At 47.6% G+C, this 23,096-nt stretch overlaps 1 protein-coding gene across 4 annotated transcripts in view; it reads right to left on the bottom strand.

The window, feature by feature from the left end:
• Window positions 1–23,096, bottom strand: part of astn1 (astrotactin 1) — a 4,064,875-nt gene that overhangs the window by 1,481,127 nt on the left and 2,560,652 nt on the right. For all 4 annotated transcript variants that reach the window (XM_072511608.1, XM_072511609.1, XM_072511610.1 and 1 more), the window contains one exon: window positions 9,614–9,780. In XM_072511608.1, coding sequence (XP_072367709.1) covers window positions 9,614–9,780 — 167 coding nt within the window. The remainder of the gene's footprint in view (window positions 1–9,613; window positions 9,781–23,096) is intronic.

Raw genomic sequence — 23,096 nt, 5'->3', positions numbered from 1 at the left:
CCCACGCATATCTGACATGGTTAACCAGATTGCACAGTACCGGGTCTTCTCAACGGTGGACCTGAAATCTGCTTTCCACCAGCTCCCCATTCGTTAATCGGACCAGCCATACACCGCCTTCGAGGCAGACGGCCAGCTATATCACTTCCTTAGGGTCCCCTGCGGTGTCACCAATGGAGTTTCGGTCTTCCAAAGGGAGATGGACCGAATGGTCGACCGGTACGGCTTGCGGGCCACGTTTCCATACCTAGACAATGTGACCATCTGCGGCCATGATCAGCAGGACCACGACACCAACCTCACTAAATTTCTCCGCACAACCACTCTCCTCAACCTCACGTACAACAAGGAGAAGTGTGTGTTCCGTACAAACCGCTTAGCCATCCTCGGCTATGTGGTCCAGAACGGAGTTCTGGGGCCCGATCCCGACCGCATACGCCCCCTCATGGAGCTTCCCCTCCCCCAGTGCCCCAAGGCCCTCAAACGCTGCCTGGGGTTCTTCTCATATTACACTCAGTGGGTCCCAAACTATGCGAACAAGGCCCGCCCACTCATACAGTCCACTCATTTCCCCCTGACGGCAGAGGCCCAACAGGCCTTCGCCCGGATCAGAGCTGATATTGCCAAGGCCACAATGCACGCTGTAGACGAAAGACTTCCTTTCCAAGTAGAGAGCGACGTATCGGACGTCGCCCTTGTCGCCACCCTCAACCAGGCAGGCAGGCCCATGGCATTCTTTTCCCGCACCCTCCATGCCTCCGAAATTCAGCACTCATCCATCGAAAAGGAGGCCCAGGCTATCGTTGAGGCTGTGCGACATTGGAGGCATTACCTGGCCGGCAGGAGATTCACTCTCCTCACTGACCAACGGTCGGTAGCCTTCATGTTCAACAACACACAGCAGGGCAAGATCAAAAATGACAAAATCTAAGGGTGGAGAATTGAGCTCTCCACCTATAACTACGAGATTAAATATCGCCCTGGCAAACTCAACGAGCCCCCAGACGCCCTATCCCGAGGTGCATGTGCCAGCGCACAGGTAGACCGACTCCGGAACCTGCACGACAGCCTTTGTCACCCGGGGTCACTCGGTTGTACCACTTCATTAAGGCACAAAATTTGCCCTACTCCGTCGAGGAAGTAAGGACGATCACCAAGGACTGCCAGGTCTGTGCGAAGTGCAAACCGCACTTTTACCGGCCGGACATCGCGCACCTGGTGAAGGCCTCCAGCCCCTTTGAACGCCTCAGCGTGCATTTGAAAGGCCCCCTCCCCTCCTCCGACCGACACACTTATTTCCTCAGTGTGATCGATGAATACTCCTGTTTTCCCTTCGCCATCCCATGCCCTGACATGACGTCTGCCACCGTCATTAAAGCCCTTACTTCTATCTTCACTCTGTTCGGCTTCCCCGCCTACATCCTCCGTGACAGGGGATCCGCATTCATGAGTGATGAGCTACGCCAGTTCCTGCTCAGCACGGGTATCGCCTCCAGCAGAACGACGAGCTACAATCCCCAGGGAAACGGACAGGTAGAAAGGGAGAATGGGACGGTCTGGAGGGCCGTCCAGTGGTCCAGAAATCTCCCGGCCTCCCGCTGGCAAGAGGTCCTCCCCGATGCACTACATTCCATTCACTCATTACTTTGCATTGCTACTAACAGTACAACGCATGAACACCTTTTTGCCTTCCCCAGGAAGTCCACATCCGGGGTATCACTCCCAACTGGCTTACAGCTCCGGGAACCGTGCTTCTCCGTAAACATGTGCCGCTCCACAAGGCGGATCCATTGGTGGAAAGGGTGCACCTGCTCCATGCAAACCCACAGTACGCCTACGTGGCGTTCCCCGACGGCCGCCTCAGGGACCTGGCACCAGCAGGTTCCGCCCCCACCCCACCCCCTTTGCCCCTGTGCCACCCTCCCCTCCCCCGCCGCCCCCATCACTCCCCCTGCCCACCCCCGTTGATGAAGAGGATTTCGGCACGCTCCCGGAGTCAACTTCGACCACGACAGCACCAACACCGCCGGCTCCACTTCATCGATCCCAGAGGACGATCAAGGCGCCGGACCGGCTGAACCTCTGACCGGCCCACCGGATGACCAGAGACAATTTTTTTTCACTGTTCTGTAAATATTTTCAATTGCGAATTGTGTATAGTTATCCACCACCCCCGCCGGACTCAATTTTAACAGGGGGTGAATGTGGTAAACCACTGTGTTCCTATATTAAGGGTTGTACGGTAGAACCTGCACTACAGGTTCACCTGGGCCCCTGCATGCTAGCTCCGCCCAGGAGCCGGGTTATAAATATGCGGGGCCTTCAGCTCGCAGCCATTTCGTCAGCTGTTGTAGGAGGCCACACTTCAGATAATAATAAAGCCTCAGTTTGAATTCAACTTCGTCTCCAGCCAAATTGATCGTGCCTCACGGATGATCGCAGGAGCGGTGTCGGACCTGATCTCGGGTTTGACGCCCATTTTTCGCACCCGCGCCGATCGTGAGTTCGACACGGTGGCTTGGAGAATCCCACCCCATATGTGTAAAGAAACAATTTGCTGTGTACCAAGTATGTCAAAACAATATATTGCTAATTTAAAAACCAGAGTATTAAATAAAGATGACCATTACAGCATGGAATGAGGTGAATGCATGCATCTGGCTCATCCTAGTCTTGGACGCCCCCTCACTCACCCTCTGTGAGTGTGGGTTAGAGTGCCTGTTAGTGAGTAGGGGTGAGGGCGAATGAGACCCCGATGAGTGGGAGTGAGACCGACGATGCATACTCCCTCTCACACCACCTCTCTAATACACACACACACACTCAGCCATAACCCACACACCCCTCTCAAACACATGCCCCAGTGACACACTCATGCATACACTCACACTCATCCCCTCACACACACAATCACACACCCACCTCTCTCTCACACACACACCCTCAGATAAACACAATCACACTCGCCCCTCTTTCTCAAATCCATGCACAACACTCTTCTCACACCCACACCTCTCTTTTTATTTACACATTCATCCCTTTCTCTGTCTCACACACACATTCACCCCTCTCTCTCACACACACTCACCCCACACATGCACTCCCTTCTCTCTCTCTCACGCACACACATACTCACCCCTCTCTTTCTTACACACACACCCTTCTCTCACATAAACCCATACTCATGCTCATCCCTCACTCTCGCACACACTCACCCCACACACAATTCCATCTCTCACACACACACATACTCACCCCTCTCTCTCTTACACACACCCACCCTTCTCTCACACAAACCCACACACACGCTCACCCCTCTCTCTCACACATGCACCCACACACAATCCTCTCTCTCACACCCATCCACATACAGACTCAGCCCTCTCTCTCTCTCTCTGTCTCACACACACATACCCCCTCCACACACCCACACACACATCCATTACACATTTAAAACAGAGAAAACATTGCTTGATTGGCAGTTATATCTCTCTGATCTATTCTGTCAATTGCAAAATGTTTATTTTCACAAGGTAAAGAGATTTTAAGTCCTTGCAGTTTTTCCTATTGATATTTTAAAGGGTCTGGATGATTAACACTATTATTGGGCTGTATAAAAAGGAGATTTTTATCAGAATGCATTAAGTTATGAATAAATGAATGACTGTTTCTAAAGCTGTTCAACATATCCTATTGTCACTTTAGGATTTATTTGTTCGATCGAGAGTGTATCGTGAGTGAATGGATATGCAAGTGCCATAGCTTGGCATGAAGGGCCAAAGATGATATAGATTGTCATGTAGGGTATGAGGGGCCACTGGGAGTCGGTCGGGGCCTTATCTTGGAAGGGGGGGTGGGGAGCAGGTGGGGAGGCATGGATAATTTCTTTTGAACCTATCTTTCAAAAGGTTTCCATATCCAGACTATGGTTAATGACACTGTCCTGTGAACTATGAGTCCTTTAAAAATTGGCATGACTCCATGAAAATTGCGGAGGAGCAGGACATGCCTGCCCCAATTTTGCAGATAGTGAGGTCAGGATTGCAGATGCATGCTAGCGATCTGCAGCAGCTCGCACCCTTAATATTTGAAATCTGGAAGATAATTTAATCAAGCTGTTTAAAGATAGACATGAAATCCTAGGTTTTAGGACAACTTGCAGTTATTTAGTGTCTTTAATGCTGAAAGACATTCAATGGCACTTCACAGATGGTATTCAAAAAATGATTTCAAAGAGGTGAATTTTAGGAATGGTCTAAAAGTATGTCAGGCAAATTAGTTTAGAAACAACATTCCAGAGCATGGGCTTCAGGTACCTAAAGGCATAAGGAAAGGAAATTCTGTGTTGCAATAATACCCGATCATTTTCTCAGGATGATTGTCATGAAATTTCCTCTCTTGCTTATTTTAGCAGCTAAGGATATGTGCTATCTTGGCTGTGGGAAGTTGTTACTCTCAATTACCTTTAATTTTGCAAGTGTCTCGGTATTACAAATTTCAACGTCCTTGAATAAAAAAAATTGCAATGCCTCCTGGCTAGGCGCCATGAACTTGAGTTTATTCAAAACTCTGCTGGCTATAGCCTAATTTGTATTGCACCCTGTTCACCAGTTGTCCTTGTGCACATTGGACTACAGTTCACAATGCCTCCATTTTAAAATTCTCATCTATGTTTTTAATCCTATGATCTTGTACGTCCTATCTCTGTGGCCTCCTCCAGTCGTACAAACTTTCAAGAACATTGCATGCCTCCAATTCTGGCTGTTAGGCATCTCCACTTTTAATTGCCCCACAATTGGTTGCTGTGTCTACAGCTGTTTAAACCCAAGGCGGGATTCTCTCAGCCCAGGCCGGCCCGGGCGCGAATCACACGACGCAACTCTGACGCCGGTCCGACGATTCTCCGGAGAGCGGAGAATTGGCGCCGGTGCGGTTGGCGCGGCGCCAGTCGGGGGCCGCTCTATGCGGCCCCCCGGCGATTCTCCACCCGGGATGGGCCAAACTAAAAACAATTTGAGACCCGCCGGTGCCGTCCACGTGTGGTCTTATCGGCTGGGACCTCGGCGTGCATCCATCTGGGGGCGGCGTGGTGGGGGATGAGGGGGGGTCCGACCCCGGCGGGGGGGGGGTTCTCCGCTGTGGCCTGGCCTGCAATTGGGGCCTACCGATCGGCAGGCTGGCCTCTCGGGCTGGGGGCCTCTTTTGCTCCGCGCCGGCCCTGTAGCCCCACGCCATGTTGCGGCGGGGCCAGCGCGGAGAAGGGACCCACCGTGCATGCGCGCAATTGTCCCAGTCAGACTGTGCATGAGCAGACCCGGGCCGCCCATATGAGGCCGGTAAATGACAGCGTTTATGATGGCGTCAACACTTAGCCTCAGGATCAGAGAATCCCGCCCCCAATTCACTTCTTAAACCTTTCTCTTTCTTCAGAATATTCTTCACACCCCACCTCTTTGCTTAAGCTTCTGGTCATCCATTCTAATATCTCCGTATATGGCTTAGCATCAAGTTTTGTTTGATAACCCTCATGTGAAGTACCTGAAGACATTTGATCGCATTAAATGTGTCTATAATTGGAAATCACTGTTGTTGGTTCCTCAGCGAATGCATATTCACATAATATTTTGACTACTTTAATTCTTCAAGTATTATTGTGCGTTTACAGTTAAGAGTTCGAATTTCCTCTTTACTGCATTGAAACCAGAAGGATTTTTTGCACATTTTCATCCAGCACCCCAATACATTACATTAACTTATTCAGCATAATCATAAGCATTCTCATACATCTCCCAGACACTTTTTCCAGTTTCATTTTATGCTGCAATCTCCCATCTTGGGAATTTCTCAGCATTAAATTTGACAGTTTTTAGATATTTGACTCTGTTATGTGAAACAGTTAATAAGCAAGGCGGCACGTGACGCAGTGGTTAGCTTTGGGACTACGGTGCTGAGGATCTGGGTTTGAATCCCGGCCCTGGGTTGTGTGGAGTTTGCACATTCTCCCCGTGTCTGCGTGGGCTTCACCCCCACAACCCAAAGATGTGCAGGTAGATAGATTGGCCACGCTAAATTGCCCCTTAATTGGAAAAAAATAATTGGGTTGTCTAAATTTATTTTTAAAAAAGAAACAGTTAAGAAGCAGTTAAGAAGCAAGAATACCGGGCAGCACGGTAGCATTGTGGATAGCACAATTGCTTCACAGCTCCAGGGTCCCAGGTTCGATTCCGGCTTGGGTCACTGTCTGTGCGGAGTCTGCACATCCTCCCCGTGTGTGCGTGGGTTTCCTCCGGGTGCTCCGGTTTCCTCCCACAGTCCAAAGATGTGCAGGTTAGGTGGATTGGCCATGATAAATTGCCCTTAGTGTCCAAAACTTACCCTTAGTGTTGGGTGGGGTTACTGGGTTATGGGTATAAGGTGGAGGTGTTGACCCTGGGTAGGGTGCTCTTTCCAAGAGCCGGTGCAGACTCGATGGGCCGAATGGCCTCCTTCTGCACTGTAAATTCTATGATTCTAACTAATGTTGCAGTAAGGATCAAGGTGAGTTAATCATTCTCTGGGCTCAGAGACAAAGCAGTTAAGTATAAGGGGCACAATCTAATCAAATTTGAAAAGAGTCCTGTGATAAACGTGTTTAGCCAGGTGTTTCCCAGTGCTTGCTATCTATCAGGAATTTGTTTCAATTTGGGGCCTCAGCGGGAAATACCCCGGGAAATACCCCGCTAAGGCCACACTTAGTCCCGCTTCCTGCACTGAGGAGCTCTGCTCGATGGAACTCCTCAGTGCAGGAAGAGATCGGGCCGCCATCTCTTGACCCCAGACATGACACCCCAAACCGCCCAGCGCTGGGAAAATGCCAACCTAGCACCTTGGCACTGCCAGCCTGGCACCCTGGCAGTGCTCCTGCCAGCCTGGCAGTGCCAATTGGGAACGTTGGCAGTGCTAACTGGACACTTTGGCAGTGCCAGCACGGCACCCAGGTGGCACTTCCAGGGTTCCAGGCTGGCAGTACCAAGTTGCCCAGGTCGCACCAGCAGTGCCAGGATGCCATCCTGCCCAAAGGGCAACCACATGGGGGCCTCCGATCCCTTGGGGGAGCCCCACAAGTGCTGTTCCAACCCCATCTGGAGACTAGCTCTCTCACTCTAATATGCAGAATTGCAAAATAGTTATCCTGCCCATTATCCACCTAGATCGCGAAGTTTCACGAGATTGCGTTAGATCTTGCAAGACGTGGCGAGCCAGGTAGATCCCAGAAGAGGGACCTCCCAGCATCGACGAGCAGCACCACATTACCTTTCACTCTATGTGGCTGGTAGATCATGCCCAATATGAGAGAATGGGACATTAATTGCTGAATTATACCAGTTAATGTTCCAATCTCACATCACCCAAATAAAAATGGAAACAAGACACTTCCACCCATCCATGAGTACAAACTAGGGACCATAGATATGAATCCAATAAATAAATAGAATCACTACAGTGCAGAAGGAGACCTTTTGGCCCATCGAGTCTGCACCGACCCTCCGAAGGAGTACCCCATCCAGCCCACGCCCCCGTCCTATTCCCGTAACTCCACCTAACCTTTTGGATATGAAGGAGAATTTTAGCAAGGCCAATCCACCTAACGTGCACATCTTTGGACTGTGGGAGGAAACCAGGGTACCTGGAGGAAAACCATGCAGACACAGGGAAAATGTGAAAACTCCGCACAGACAGCCAGGTAAGGCGGAATCTAACCCGGGTCCCTGGCGCTGTGAGGCAGCAGTGTTTACCACTAAATTCAGGAAAACATTCCACACCCAAAGAATGCTTTGAATGTGGAATTCGCCACCGCATAAAATAGTTGAGAAAAATAACCAGAAAAAACATTTTGCGAGAAGTGAATATGTTTATGAGGGTTAAAGGAATAGGAAGCTTTGTTGATTGGGCTAGAGGAAATAATTTGGGAGGAGGCTCGTGTGGAACATCACTGGTCTAGCCATAAAACAAAAAGAAGAAATGTTGGAAATTCTCAGCTAGTCTGGCAACATCTATGGAGAGTAAAACATTGAATAGGAGGAATTTAATGCATCGTCCTCCCCCAGGCAAGTTCGGAGGCGGGGTGGTGTGTGATTAGTGTGAGGATGCAGATTAGAAGTCTGATTATGTCTGGGGCGGGAGGTCTTGCGGGCAGCCTTCCCGCTCGGAGGTTAATTGGGGCTCTTGAAGCTGGCCGCATAATTTAATATCTCACGCCCCACTGTAATACTCGCAAAGACCATCACACACGGTGGCGCTGCTGAACTGCTGGCCCTTGATTGGCCAACTGCTCTCAGGGGTGGGATATCTGACCTACTGGAGGCTAAATCAGATAGGCAGCCCACCGTTGCTCAGGTAAATGTTCTGGAATTAAATAGCATAGGTCTTCACATAGAAAAACAACGTGGGGCTCCTTCTGGTTCGCCACCTGTCCCGCCCATTAAATCCTGGCCAACATTTCAGGGTCATCACCCTGAAAGGCTAACTCTGTTTCTTACCCCACAGATGCTGCCTGACCTGCTGAGTACATTTTGCATTTTCTATATTAATTTCAGATCTGCATCATGTGCAGTGCTTTGTTCTAGCATAGATCTGATGGATTAGATGACTTGCTTCTGTACTGTAAGTACTTTGTATCCAACACATTTGGAAATCATGGGGAGTGTGAAAGGAGAATAAGGCTGTCTGTAATAAATAGCTAAAGATGATCAGCAATCGAAGGCAGTCAAATAAATGCAGTCACTGAGTTGTGACGAATAGTCAAACAGATAGTTGTACGAATGAGCTTGCATGGCAAGGGGAGATAATCCATGCTGATGAAAAGTGTAGAAACCTTAAATGCTTATGCATTGATCGCACGTGGTAAAAGTAAGTTTACACATTAACCTCCGGATTATTACCTGATTAACCATATAAAGATCTTGCACCCTGCACTTTAGCAACTCTATCTAGTCATATATAGAGCTAGATTAAGCAATTTTAATTATAGTTTACAAATCCCCGATGAGTTTGCGAGCTTTTGGGCACCAATCTCAAGTGTGCGCCATTAAATGATTGCATTAGCATGTTCATTTATAAAGATTATTATTCAATCAGATGGCTCTCTATCTCTTGAGGCCACATGCCTGTGCTAAAAGGAAACCCAGTGTCATGAAATGCTGATTTGTTCTCTTTTCCAAACTTGGTTAGTCTCTCCGATTTTGTCTGCACATCTGATTATTCTATGGAATTAATTTTTGTGCGATGAGTAGGGGCTGACAACGAAGTGCAAGTTTCACAATAGAAAACCTATTTTATAAGGTGTGCATGTCATAAATGCTTCTCCATACTAGAGGTACATGGGTAAATCCCTGCCTGCTGGCTCCGCCCAGTAGGCGGCGTATAAATGTGTGTGCTCGCCGGTGCTGCTCCCACTCTGGTAGCAGCTACAGGAGGCACAACATCTTTGCTCAATAAAGCTTCGATTATTCACTACTCTCGTCTTTGTAGTAATTGATAGTGCATCATGGTTCACATTAATCACCTAAGATTTATTGTTTTCCTTCACACTTTACTCTCAGAGAAAACTAACAAGGAAATGCTGGAAACTCACCCACAGAACATCACAATGTTGTAGTGCGAGGGGCTATCTGGTAGAGGCACCGTCTGCTGCAGGCATAGCTGCTCACAACCACCATTCATCCCATCTGAACAGTCAATGCCAATGTGTCTGTCGTAACAGCCAGAGCCATCCTTCATCGGGCTGAGTCCCAGAGGGCACTGCAGGGAAAATAATGGGGGAAGAATTGTTACAGAATGAAGAGATGGCCCACTGTGCATGCAGGAAGACAAAAATGGTAGGATTGAAAGATGCGCCCATTACAAGCCAACCGTTTTGATAAGGAGGTGACTGTGAGACTTTGCAGTTCTGCTTCTCCTTTGGCCATAGTAGCAACACATCAGAGCAGCCTTTTTTCTTTTACCCAATGGATTCTATCAGTTTTTTTTAATGGTCTAAAAATACGTTTTAACATCGTTACATCCAATAATGTACTCCGAGTAGGGATATCCCAGGAGCAAATCTTGTATTAGCGGCACTCTCCATTAACGACCAAGAAGCCAGCAGCAGGAATGACAAAACATTTATTTAACAGAACATAAAGTCTGCCTACCGCAGTAATTATTTACAATACACAGTCCCCTGTGGGACAACCAACATGCCGGTCCCTGCTCAGGCTGGCTTTTATGCTCAATCTTACGTGCCCCAAATGAGTGGGCCTCCCCTCACTACTGGGGAAGCTTGTTTTCCACAATATCGATTATGGTTCCCCCATGGGCCTCATGGGGGCCACAACAGCAACATTTTAAGTGTACGTTTAAATTCTAAAATAAATATGTTAAGATTTGGGGGGGGGGGGGGGGATTCTCCGAACCCCGCGCCAGGCCGGAGAATCGCCGCAACCGCCCCGACGCCGGCGCACGATTCTCCGAGGTGCAGAGAATCAGCGCCATTTGTGCCGGCATGTTTGACGCGGCGCCGGCCGCGGGCCGCTGGAATCGAGAGAGTCCCACCGGCGCCATTCAGCCCTGGTCGCTGCCGGTGGGAACTCTGCGCGAAGGGTCAGGGGGCGGCTTGTGGGGCAGGGAAAAGCGATCCTTCACCAGAGGGGGCCTGCGATGGGGTCTGGCCCGCGATCGGGATCTACCGATCGGCGGGCCGGACTCTTCCCCTCCCGGGCCTACTTTGTTGCACGGCCAGCCCCTGAACACCGATGCCGTGTTGAGTCGGGGCCGACGCGCTGAAGAAGTCCCCCACGCATGCGAAGGTTGGCGCAGCCGAACTGCGCATGCGCGGGTTGGTGCTGCGCCATTTCGCGCTGGGAAGGGAGGCTGGAGCGGCCTGAACCGCTCCAGTGCCATGCTGGCCCGCTGTGGGGGACAGAATCGCTCGTCCCCATGCCCGTTTCGCGCCGTCATGAAACACAACGGCGTTCACGACAGCGCGAACACTTGCTCTCCATTTTGGAGAATCACCCCCCTGAAATATTCATGTTTGCCACAGTGTAGTTTCAATCTCCAGCCGCCGGATGGTGCAGTGGAGCTTTCTCCATTTTGTTTTCCAGCTCCCGGGCTCTTTGGCCTTGTCAGCCTCCTCTTTAAACATCTATTAAAAATGTTGAATAAAGGGTTAACACCAGGAACATCTGATACTGATGTAACAGTGGTGCAATGACATATGATTCAGTAACTGTGATCTGATGGGAAGTAGAAGTACAATCTTGTGTAGAATATTGAGAGCTACACAGACCTGTCAATAAACATTTTTTTTTAACGAGTAACAGCCTACTGTAGAATTCTTAGGGTAACAATCAAACCCTAAAGAAGCCCCAGCTAGATCTCAAATACAAGGCAAAACTAAAGTATCTTTTCGCTCCTCTCCTCCTGTGTATGAATAACACGTACACATTGTTTTCACTCTCACCTATATTTTTCTCAGACACTCTGGGCGGGATTATCTCAGCCCGGGGCCGGGCCAGAGAAAACCCGCGACCGGCGCGAATCGCGCCCCGACGCCGGCATGCGATTCTACGCAGAATGGAGAATCGGTGCCAATGGCGCCGGCGCGTCGTCGGTCGGGGGCCTCTCGAGGCGGCTGGCCCGCGATTCTCGGCCTGGGATTGGCCAAGCAGCCATCGCATAAACGCCGAGTCCCGCCGGGGCCATCCACATCTGCTCTCAGCCAGCGGGAACTCGGCGTGGAAGGGTTGGGAGGCAGCCGGTGGGGGGGTGGGGGGGATGGGGGGGGAGGTGGGGGGGTCCGACCCGGTGGTGGGGGTGGGAGGCCTCCGATGTGGCTTGGCACGTGATCGGTGCCTATCGATGGGCAGGCCGGCCACTCTGGCTGGCGGCCTCCTTTCTTCCGCGCCGGCCCCTGTAGTCCTGCGCTATGTTGCGTCGGGGCCAGTGCGTTGATGGAAGCCACTGCGCATGTGCGCGTTGGTGCCGCTGCGCATGCGCGGATCCCGCGGCGGCCAGTTCCCGACAGGATCAGCAGCTGGAGCAGCGTGAACCGCTCCAGTGCTGTGCTGGCTCCCTGTAGGGGCTAGATTTACTGATCCTGAGGCCTTGCTAACGCAGTCGAGAAACGCGATGGTGTTTCCGACGGCATCAACGCTTAGCCTCGGGATCACAGAATCCCACCCTCTGTCATCATTCCCCTCAAATGCACTTTCGATTACATTCACTGGGAGCCTCGATAAAGGGGTAGATTTTGGGCCCAAACCTCGGGGGCTGAATCCTGTGGAGGCTCCAGGAGCCTCAGTCTCTGGCTGGAGAGTCAGCAAGAGACCCGCGTCACCATTTTTTATCAATGCCTGCTAAATGTTGTTCCACTCAGTGACTTGTCAGGCCAATGCCGTACCTTCCCTGGGATCCAGAGCCCTGCAGGCGGCGGTCTTCCCAGCCCAGAGCTGCTATCCAATCACAGGCCGCCAGCTCTGTTGAACAACGGTGGCTCCTACTGGTACGACACCCACACGTGGCCTGGGATCGTCGCTAGTGATGGCTGAAGGGGGTTTGGCAGCAAGGGTTGGGGGATGGTCCCCAGATCATATGCTTTAAACGAGGGATTGCTCGGTATCTCGCTAGCAGCCCTGCATAGATCTGCCTGTTTTGCTCTGCGGATGGCGAGCCCCCTGCCCACCACTGGGTTAAGTAGAAATTAATTGCCCGCATCTGAGCCTCAAGTGGCAGTGGGCAAGGGAAGGCTGTCCACAGGCCTTTCCGCCACAGACTTAATTGGGGTGCAGGCGGGAAGGCGGCAGGGTATTCAATTACCATCATTCCCAGCTCCCAGGTTAAATACCGTCCCCCTCCATCTGGTCACCAAACCCACCATGGAGGAGGGCACAAGATGCTGCCTTTGGCTACACACAAACACAGAGGCTGGAATTCTCTGGTCAATGGGATTCTCTTTTCCAACTGGCACCGCACCCCCCGCCCACACGTTTCCCGATGGTTGGGGGGATGGCTTCAATGGGTAATCCCATGGCCAAGCGGTGGGAAGAGGGAATCCCTGCCACCAGCGATTGGCGCGCCACTGAGGAAGACGCATCTGCAGGACCGGAGGGTTCAGCCTAGAAAGATCTTGCAGCTTTATAGTGTCTGTCATGGCATCCATTTTAGTGCCATTGGTTGACAGATTAATGTGGGCCATGCTACCAAGAAAACTCAGTTTTCCCTCTTGGACCAGAGACATGGGATTTAAAAAAAACATAAATTTAGAGTACCCAATTCATTTTTCCAATTAAGGGCAATTTAGCGTGGCCAATCCACCTACCCTGCACATCTTTGGTTGTGGGGGCGAAACCCACGCAAACACGGGGAGAATGTGCAAACTCCACACGGACAGAGACCCAGAGCTGGGATTGAACCTGGGATCTCAGCGTCGTGAGGCAGCAGGGCTAACCCACTGTGCCACTGTGCTGCCGAGACATGGGATTTTTGATGTCCACCTAAAAGAGTCAACGGTGGAATGTTCTTGGCGGATGTCCTGTTTTATATTTTAAGAACACTTGTAGCTAAAGCAATAAATGATTTCTTAACATTAACTGTGGGTCAAATATATACAAAACAACAGATGAATAACAGTATGAACATGTACAAACCACTAACTCTCTCCCAGCTCCCTAGTCAGTGTGAGGCCACCTGACTCTAACATTCACTTACATACTAATGAGACTCCGAGTGGGCAGTCGGTGAATTACAACACAACTATGATATCACTGCAAACAGGGTTTTGCTTTAAGATCTTTTGTAAAAAAAAAACATCTACCTCTGGCTGTGCACCACTCCCTCAATGATCTGCAATGGGACTTCTGCCTCAGAATCAAGACTAACTCCTGCAGAGCATGCCAACTTACACACCCAGTACATGATCTTGTATAGAAGGATGCCTTGGAGTGGGTTACAAACTTGAATCTATTTGAGGTGTTCACATGATTTATATATATGTATAACAATGGACATCTACCAATGAGTTACAGACCAAATTCTAATTGAGCATTAGACATAATCACAAGCTATGAGAGTGAACCTCAAGTAATTCAAATAAAAAATAGATTATTGCATTCTAGTCACTCCCTATTTGCATTCATGCACATTATGAGTTTCCTGTGTGTCTTATTCCACTTTGGAAGGTTGTGGCATTGGCAGCTTTCAATCATAAATCATGATATTATTGCTGGATGTTGATCAGGAATTATTTACTGAGTGCAGGAGTTATTTATTTAAGTACTGCCACAGCATAAAGAAACTAGTCAGATAATGAACAATGAATGTATATCAAGTGCAGAAAACATTATCATCTTCCTTGTTGCCTAGGCAACCTTGTAAATCTGTTCTACTTAATGTGTTGAAAAATATATCAAGGATTATTTAATGAGCTGAAATTAGTACTGTATACAGGACCAGAGCATTGGTAAAACAATATTTTCTGTTGATTGTTCCTGTAACAGTCCCCATATACCTTCACTACTCATACTCTAACCCCCACAGTCCTCCCATTGTAAAAGTCTTAATCTGCCCTTTAATTCCTCCTACAATCACATCCGTCTGAACTCTATGTCACTCCTCTTGTCTGACATCCTACCACGATTGACATGACTTCAATACATAGAGTCATAAAGGCTCTTCAGCCCTCGTGCCTGTGCCAGTCAAAAACAACCACCTCACTATTCTAATCCCAATTTCCAACACTTGGCCCATAGCCTTCCATGTCTTGGCATTGTAAATGTACTTCTTAAATGTTATGAGGCTCTCTGCCTCCACCACCATTTCAGGCAGTGGGTTCCAGACTCCAATCATCCTCTGGGTGAAAATGTTTTTCCTCACATCTCCTCTAAACCTCCTGCCCCTTACCTTTAAATCTATGTCCCGGATATTGATCCCTCCACCACAGTGAAAAGTTTATTCCTGTCTACTCTATCAATGCTCCTCATTATTTTATACATATCAATCATGTTCCCCTCAAACTCCTGTGCTCCAAGGAAAGCAAACTCATTCTCTCCAATCTCTTTTCATAGCAAAAACTCTTCAGCCAGGTGAATCTTCTCTGGACCCTTTCAAGTGCTATCACACCCCTCCTATAATGTGGATTCCAGAACTGCACACAATACTCTAGCTATGGTCTAACCAATATTTTATAAAGTCCCAGCATAACTTCCCTGCTCTTAAACTCTATGGGCGCGATCTTCCCAAAAGGGAACAAGTCCCCGCGCGAGCGTGGTGAGCCGCATGCTTCCCGGCATTTGCAGTGCCAAGAAACACATAGTTATTCAACGCAATTCGCTTTGAATAAAGGGTCTAAATGGGGAATGTGCAGTCGAGGCCGCACATAGACCCGTTTCTTACAATGGGGATCTCTGCTCACCGAACATCCCCGTTATAGCGCAAGATCGGGATGCCATTTTTAAATGGTTTCATGATCTCCGAGGCCCACAAAAAAATCCCCACCTTGTCAGTACTTGCAGGGGGTTCCCAGGAATATGCCAGTTATCACAGGAAGTTCCTCGGTGTGTGCCAGTATTCATAAAGGCTGAATATCACTTTAGAGATGGGAAACAGGAAACCGCCTCTGGTGGGAAAGCGACTGAATTTTGGATTTTCCCAGGTTGAGTTCTGAATTGATATGGAGATGGGTTTGCTGTCCTATAGAAGTTATTGGGAGCAGGAATGGGGGTGGGTTTCAGACACCCCAGGCAGCTATCACCAAGTCTGCTGGTTATCCTAAGGGAGCGAGTTTGTGTCAAAGCCTACCTCTGCACCAATGTCTCACGATGGCACAAGGTAGTTGGAGGACTGGCACACACAAGAAGAGAGCAGGGTAGTTCACTTCCGAGAAGGTGGAAGGAGGAGGCTACCTCATTATGCAACATAGGCACCCCCATGTTCATCTTTCTATGCCTATAATTCCTTATTCTCCCTTACCTCATACTCCTTCCTTCTGCCCCTTTCCAAGGTCTCACCTGTCTTCAAGGTCAACATTTCTCAGGAAGGCCATGATATGGAGAATGCAACAAACCACAATGACTGAGACCCTTGTAAAAGTATATATTGCAGGGCATCACCTAACTGTACCAGGTGCCGGACCCAGTGCTCTCTAACCCTGCGAGACCCCATCAGTTGCAGCCTCGCATCAGTAAAGAGGGCATTTGTCACCTTTGGGTGTGCAGACACTTAAGAGCCGCCACAGTTGTCCACACTGATGAAGGCACAGACGTCTGTGATCATCTGCGTAGCGAGTTGCAGTTCCATTTGCCACTGGTTGTGTGTCATCTGCAGGTTTCTTTGCTATTTTAAATCATTGGACAGAAAATCATGTAAAGTCAGCTGTGAGTCAGCGTGCCCTCCCTGTCTGTTTTTGTGAAAATGTGAAATCGATGCATCAATTTGCACGATGCACTTTTGTCCCCAGGACCCAAGTTTGAATCAAGCTCAGATCGAAAGAGTGAATATATCACACTTGTGCCAAGTGGAAGAGTCTGAATGAAAATAAGTTTGGTCAGTCTCGCTGCACGTTCCAGGAGATTTAAAATGACAGCATAAAGGTATCCATAATTCAGCACAACTAACGAAATTGGCAAATTTGCACAGAGAGGTGTCAAAATTGGACACATCACACTGCTGTAATAATCACTAAGATAGAGATAAGGTGCATGATTGAAGCAGTGTACATGCACTATACGCAAGCCTTACCGGACCAAGTAACATTTGATGGTAACAATCAATGCAGAAAGTGGAAAAATGTCCATTTATGTGTCATCACACAGACTGACAAGTGCATAATATTCTCCAAAGCTTAGCCCAGAAATAGTTGCATTTAAAATAAAAAAAACACTCTTACTTGGCTCTTCTTTAGGCTCACCTATTTTATCACACACCTGACCAATTTCTCGTCTCTACCCTCCCTGCATTGGAGATCATCCAGAACTCTGCAGTCTGTTTCCAAACTCACACCAAGATCCATTCATTCATTACCACCTACTTTACTGACCAACTGACATTTGGTCCAACAATGGCACAATTATAGAATTCTCTTCCTTGTTTTCTGATTCCTCCATGGCCTCACCTCCTCCCTACCTCTGAAATCTCCTCCATTCCCACATCCATCCTAGATATTTTACCTCATTCCAGCCTCTCGCGCTTCATCAATTTTATTTACGCACCATTGGTGGCAATGCCATCAATGGTCTGGGCTCAAAGTTTTGGAATTACCTCCCAAAACCTCTCTTACCTCTCATTCCTCCATTAAGATTCACCTTAAAACTGAACTTTCTGTCCAAGCTTTTTGTCATCTGCCCTAATATCTCTATGGCTTGGCACCTTGAGATGTACGAGCAGAATTAGGCCTTCTGAGTAGGTCATTCACCCACCTTGGGTCATTCCACTATCATAAAGGCAGTATACAAATATGAGTTGTTGCTTCAGTGGTATCAAGAATTGCAGAACCAGTAAAATACAACCCAGTACAGAACCAGTTCAATACCTGGTAAAATACCCAGTACAGAACCAGTTCAATACCCAGTAAAATACCCAGTACAGAACCAGGACAATACCCAGTAAAATACCCAGTATAGAACCAGTACAATGCCCAGTACAGAACCAATACAGTACAATACCCAGTACAGAACCAGTACAATACAACGCCCAGTACAGAACCAGTACAATGCAATACCCAGTACAGAACCAGTACAATGCAATACCCAGTACAGAACCAGTACAATAAATACCCATTACAGAACCAGTGCAATAAATACCCAGTACAGTACCAGTACAATACAACATCCAGTACAGACCAATACAGTACAACCCCCAGTACAGAACCAATACAATACAATACCCAGTACAAAACCAGTACAATACAACACCCAGTACAATACAACACCCAGTACAGGACAACACTCAATACAGAACCAGTACAGTACAATAATGAGTGCAATAGAACATCCAATACAAAATCAGTACAGTACACTCTCTGCTAATATAGACTTTATATCACGTGCAGTAACTTCTATCCTAACTGCGTACGCTGTAAAGTTGCAATATTTATCATGTGTAATGCTTTATACAGTTTACCAAGCGAGTACAGAGTATATTCTGATTTTGCTTTTTACACACCAGTGTACAATGGCAGCGACAAAGGAGGCATTTTATTCTTTATTCTGTGGGGAAATATACCTCGCCTTTGTAAGGAGGAGTAGTCTGTATCTTTTGGTTGGCACTACTAGTCTTTGCAGGAAACAAGTCCCAAGGCAACTGTAACCACACAATTTTGTATCGGCAACGGCACAATACTGAGGTTCGATGCAGTCATAGGGAGGTTTTGTGGGGGAAGGGGAGAATGCTGGAGGCACCAGAGGCTGGGGGTGGAAAACCAGATAGCAAAGCTTATACTGAATACCCACCACCAATTATATCAGTAATCAGATATCTCCCATTGTGTGGGTGTTGTGGCAAGTGTTGTTTAATACATTTTTTAATCAACCTATGTATTAAAATAAATAATTTAGCATTTTTTTTTGCAGCAACAATGTTCGTTTAATAACAAATGAGGATACTCATGGTCTCTCTTATTGCAGCTACTTCATAAAACTCAATAAAATGACATCTTTTTTATTGTTTTCGCTGCATGCTAATTTTCCATGTGCAAATAATCTGTTCCCATGGTTTTGGTTCAGCACTTCTTCAGTACTGCACAGTCGTGTCCGCCTGGATAGTAAGGGCTGAATTTAATTCTGCCCGTTCATGGTGAGAAACATGGAGGTCAGTGTACTTAATCTTGGAAGAGGCCGCACATTATTGTCCTGATAATGGGAAAACCTCTCACGATTAAGTCAGAGGAGGAAAAGGGGAGATACAGGAAACTCGCCCACTTGCAGCAGGGTGTCAATTTGGCACAGCTTTTCTGTGCTTCCTGAATGTCATCCTATCATGTTTGCCAGTGGTCAACTAGGCATGATCCCTTATTGACAGACACTCTGCCTAATCACGGGAGCCGGCATTTGGAAGATGGGAGAAAATTAAAGTTAGCTCCGTGCCCTTCCCTCCAAACCCCTTTTTCGCTCTCCCACGACCCCATCCTATGATTCCCATCCTGTCTTCATGCAATTGCAGACAGGGATCTCACAATGATCCCTGGTGAAGCCTCTGGGGAATTCCTGGAAGCAGCTATCGCTCCGAGTGGAATTGCCAGTAATGGAGATCTGTCAGCCTCTGATGTGTCAACAACTCTCAGCGGGTGAGATTTCTACCACCAGAGTTCCAAATCCCAGGGAAGGAACAAGCTGGCCAATGAAGTACCTGACAAGAACTAAGGCACTTAATTCTGTCAGGTCTCGCCTCAGGCATGTTGCCCACTGTTTCTCCAATTGGGCTGTGGGACCTGTTAAGTTCAATAATAGTATATGGTTGAGGAATGATACAGAAGCTGGCCTTTTAACATTCGCAAGTTTTAGAGTTACAACCTCCATATGCTTCCCCATAACAAACTGTTGCACCTGTCTCAATTTATGCACTTGATCCAATGTTCATTACTGGCCCTTGGCAATTCAATTGGCTTAACAAGGTAATAGTCAAAGGATAGAATTGCTAAGGCCCTGTGACCAGCTAATTAGCTGCTACTGCCACATCCCTCCTTTCCACTCGACCACCGAGCCAAGTTTTCTCTAAGGTTCTCCCTGCCATAGCCCTGAATTTGCATTAAGACCCACTTAAGCCCTCACTTCCACCCTATCCCCGTAACCCAATAACCCCATCTAACCTTTTTTGGACACTATGGGCAATTTATCATGGCCAATCCACCTAACCTGCACGTCTTTGGACTGTGGGAGGAAACCGGAGCACCCAGAGGAAACCCATGCAGACACAGGGAGAACGTGCAGACTCCGCACAGACAGTGACCCAGCGGGGAATAGAACCTGGGTCCCTGGTGCTGTGAAGCCACAGTGCTATCCACTTGTGCTACCGTGCTGCCCTTCAGATTTTCTGTTGTTATAATGTGCCTTTAAATGATATCAGCGTGACATCACTGGAAGGGAAATGTCTCTACCAGTCTTAGTTTCACTTTTGCTATGAGCGGAGCACACCCACATAGCTCTGATGCCTTTAAGCTTTCTATCTATACGTTACTGTTCTCGTATGCCTAGTCTTAATAAATGAACCCACAAGATGTTTATTCCATCCCTTATGTGTGATTGGTGCCTTGTGTCTTGTACAGAAAATAAGCCTAAGTTATTATATCACTTTAATAACACAACAGCTTCCATGTAGCTGATATTGTTAATGTTTCTCTTCTAAGATACTGGCTGAATCATAGAATGTTGCACCGAAACAAAAACCATCTAACCTACACTGTGCCTACAGTATGCTGTGCCTTTCCGCGATGCTCCGCTCTTCTGTGGTGATTCTCCACTTGGGAGATGTTCTCCCACTGGAGGTGAATTGGAACTGATTTGCACTCCCAAATCCCTCGTCATGCATATTTATGCATGGCAAGGAATACAAGGGTTTCTGAGGGACTCCCGCTATTGGGCCACCAGGCTGCCCGATAGTGAGATCCCATGGCTTCCCACTTTCCTGCACCACAAAGCAGCCCTCTACACCCTTGTGAATCACAGAGCAGCCCCCCAACTACACTCCCCCCCCCCCCCCCGCATCGCAATTCAGTCCCCCATCATCAGATAATCCCCGCCCTTCCCCCAAGTACATCAACCACTTGAAATAGAGTTAAGTGCTGTTAATTTCCACTCAAGCATGATGGAGGTGATTGCAATACACTTAACTCTCTTTGATCTGGTCAATGTCTGGAAACATTGTTGTTACAGCACTTCTAAGTTACTCATCCATGAAGGGAGATGAATGAAGCAAGGCTAACAGCTGTATTTGTAGATGTTGTCAATCATAGTCCACAATGAGGAACAAATGAATTGCATGCAGCTAAGGGATCTGAGGGGTTTTAACATAGGTCACTGTTTTTCTCTTTCCATGAATGGACATGTGGATTCTCTGTAGGCAGATCCTTCAATTTGCTGGCAGCACACTTAATCCCGTGGATTTTCCGACCACGTGGAGTAACCCACAATGGGAAATCCCATTGGCCGTCTGCTGGGACGGAGGATCCCACTGCTGGTGTGGTGCGCGCACCAGAAAACGGGTGCTGCTGGATGGAGAATTCCACCCGTGGTGTTTCCTCTGTCGGAGCCAGCAGGTGTATGTCCAGGTTAATGTCCAACAGTGGTTTATTTCACTGCCCCTGCCTGACTGCTCTCTAGATTCCAGACAGTTTCCTCTTTTCTGGAGGGTCTGTGAGTGGTCCCATTAGTTAAGGGGTCTCTGGTGTGGGTCCCTTTAGTTCAGGGAGCAAAACAACGCAGACACAGGGAGAACGTGCAGACTCCGCACAGACAGTGACCCAAGCCGGGAATCGAATCAGGGATCCTGGAGCTGTGAAGCAACTGTGCTAACCACTGTGCTACCGTGCTGCCCGATCGAGGAGCAGTCAGAGGTCCAGCCCTCTCAAAGATCCACCGTCATTGAGCAAAGTTAGAATTCAGTGACAGCGCATTCAAACTGTTAGCAGATGAAGAATTTTGTCACACAACAGGATAATATATGACTGCTGTCGTAGGTTAAAATCAGCAGACTATAATAATAGGCAAGCTGGCAGTAAGAAGCTAAATCCCACTGTCTAACAAGGTATGAAGACTCTTCAGTTTTATTATTTGCTTGACTGGTTCAGAAGAAATGGTTCTACATCAAAGAAATTTCCACCAGATAAATATCCCAGTTGTGACGACTAATCTTTACTCTGGTGAAGACACATCAATCCGTGGGGACTGGTGGCCATCATATTTTACATTTAATATCTTATCCTGAAAGATGCATTTCTGGACTGTCAACCGTGCGCTGGAGAAAAGGATTGGATGATTATTCCAAAGGAACTGTAAAGAAGGATATGCTTTAACCCTTGTGGGCTGAATACAGTTTGCTCATTAGAGGATTGCATGGTTCAGTATTCAAAGGTGTCTTTTATTTTTGCTTTTGTGTACTGCTACACTTCCAATTAAATTCAGAACAATAGGCTGGTCTGTATAAAGTGGTCTAACATTGTTCACAGACACTTTGTAAGAATCCCCTGGTTGCTCTTGTCCTTCTTTCAGTAGAATTCCATTTTGTGCATGCAGGCTGGTATTTAACCAGAAAGATTTTTTCATCAATCACTGTCGGCGAGAGGTTACCCAAACTGCACCTTAATCTCAAAAACAAGCTGCTCTCTTTAGAAACATGCCTGGGCAATTTTGCTGCTACACAGGCCTTAAAAAGGTTGGATTTACATAGTTTTTTAAATCAAAAACAAAAGAGTTGATTGCAGGCCTCGCAATGGTGCACTTCAGTAAAGATCTGACACACATGTGTTGGATGATGGCATGAAATGGACTTATACCAGAGTGGACTCTCGAAACCCCTTCTGTTGCACCGAGGAGCTTGACGATTGTCGGAGAAAGATTGAGCGCAGTCAGTAATTCTGTGATTTTGAAGTCCTGAGGAAGAATTGAGGAGGCGTCGCAAAAAATTTTGATTTCAAGAAAATAAATCAAGATTTAGGGAAGAGGAAGCTTTTCTCGAATTACGTATTCGGGGGATAGGATGGACAATAAAGCATGTGGAGAAGAGCGACCAGGGTAAATGAGTGAGGCTGATTAGCCCCTCGTGTCTGTTCTACCATTAGGTTATCTGTGCCCTCACTCCACATACCTGCCATTGCCCCGTACCACTTAATAGCTTTGGATAGCAAAAATCTATCAGTTTCCATTTTATATTGAGTTATTGATTTAGCATCAACTGTCTTTTGTAGAAGAGAGTTCCAAACATCTTTCCTAATTTCACTCCTCAATGTTTCTACCTCCTCCGCAACCTCCTCCCCCATCGTCCGAGACTCCTCAATTAATGGAAACAATTTTCCTCAATTGATTCTATATGTTCCCATTTATATCTTGAAAATCTTGATCAAAACACCCATTAACTTTTTGAATTCCATT

Source organism: Scyliorhinus torazame, chromosome 7 (genome assembly GCF_047496885.1).
Source record: "Scyliorhinus torazame isolate Kashiwa2021f chromosome 7, sScyTor2.1, whole genome shotgun sequence".
Lineage (NCBI taxonomy): Eukaryota > Metazoa > Chordata > Chondrichthyes > Carcharhiniformes > Scyliorhinidae > Scyliorhinus > Scyliorhinus torazame.
The sequence above is the reverse complement of the archived record's forward strand: the minus strand, read 5'-3'. Positions and strand labels throughout refer to the sequence as shown.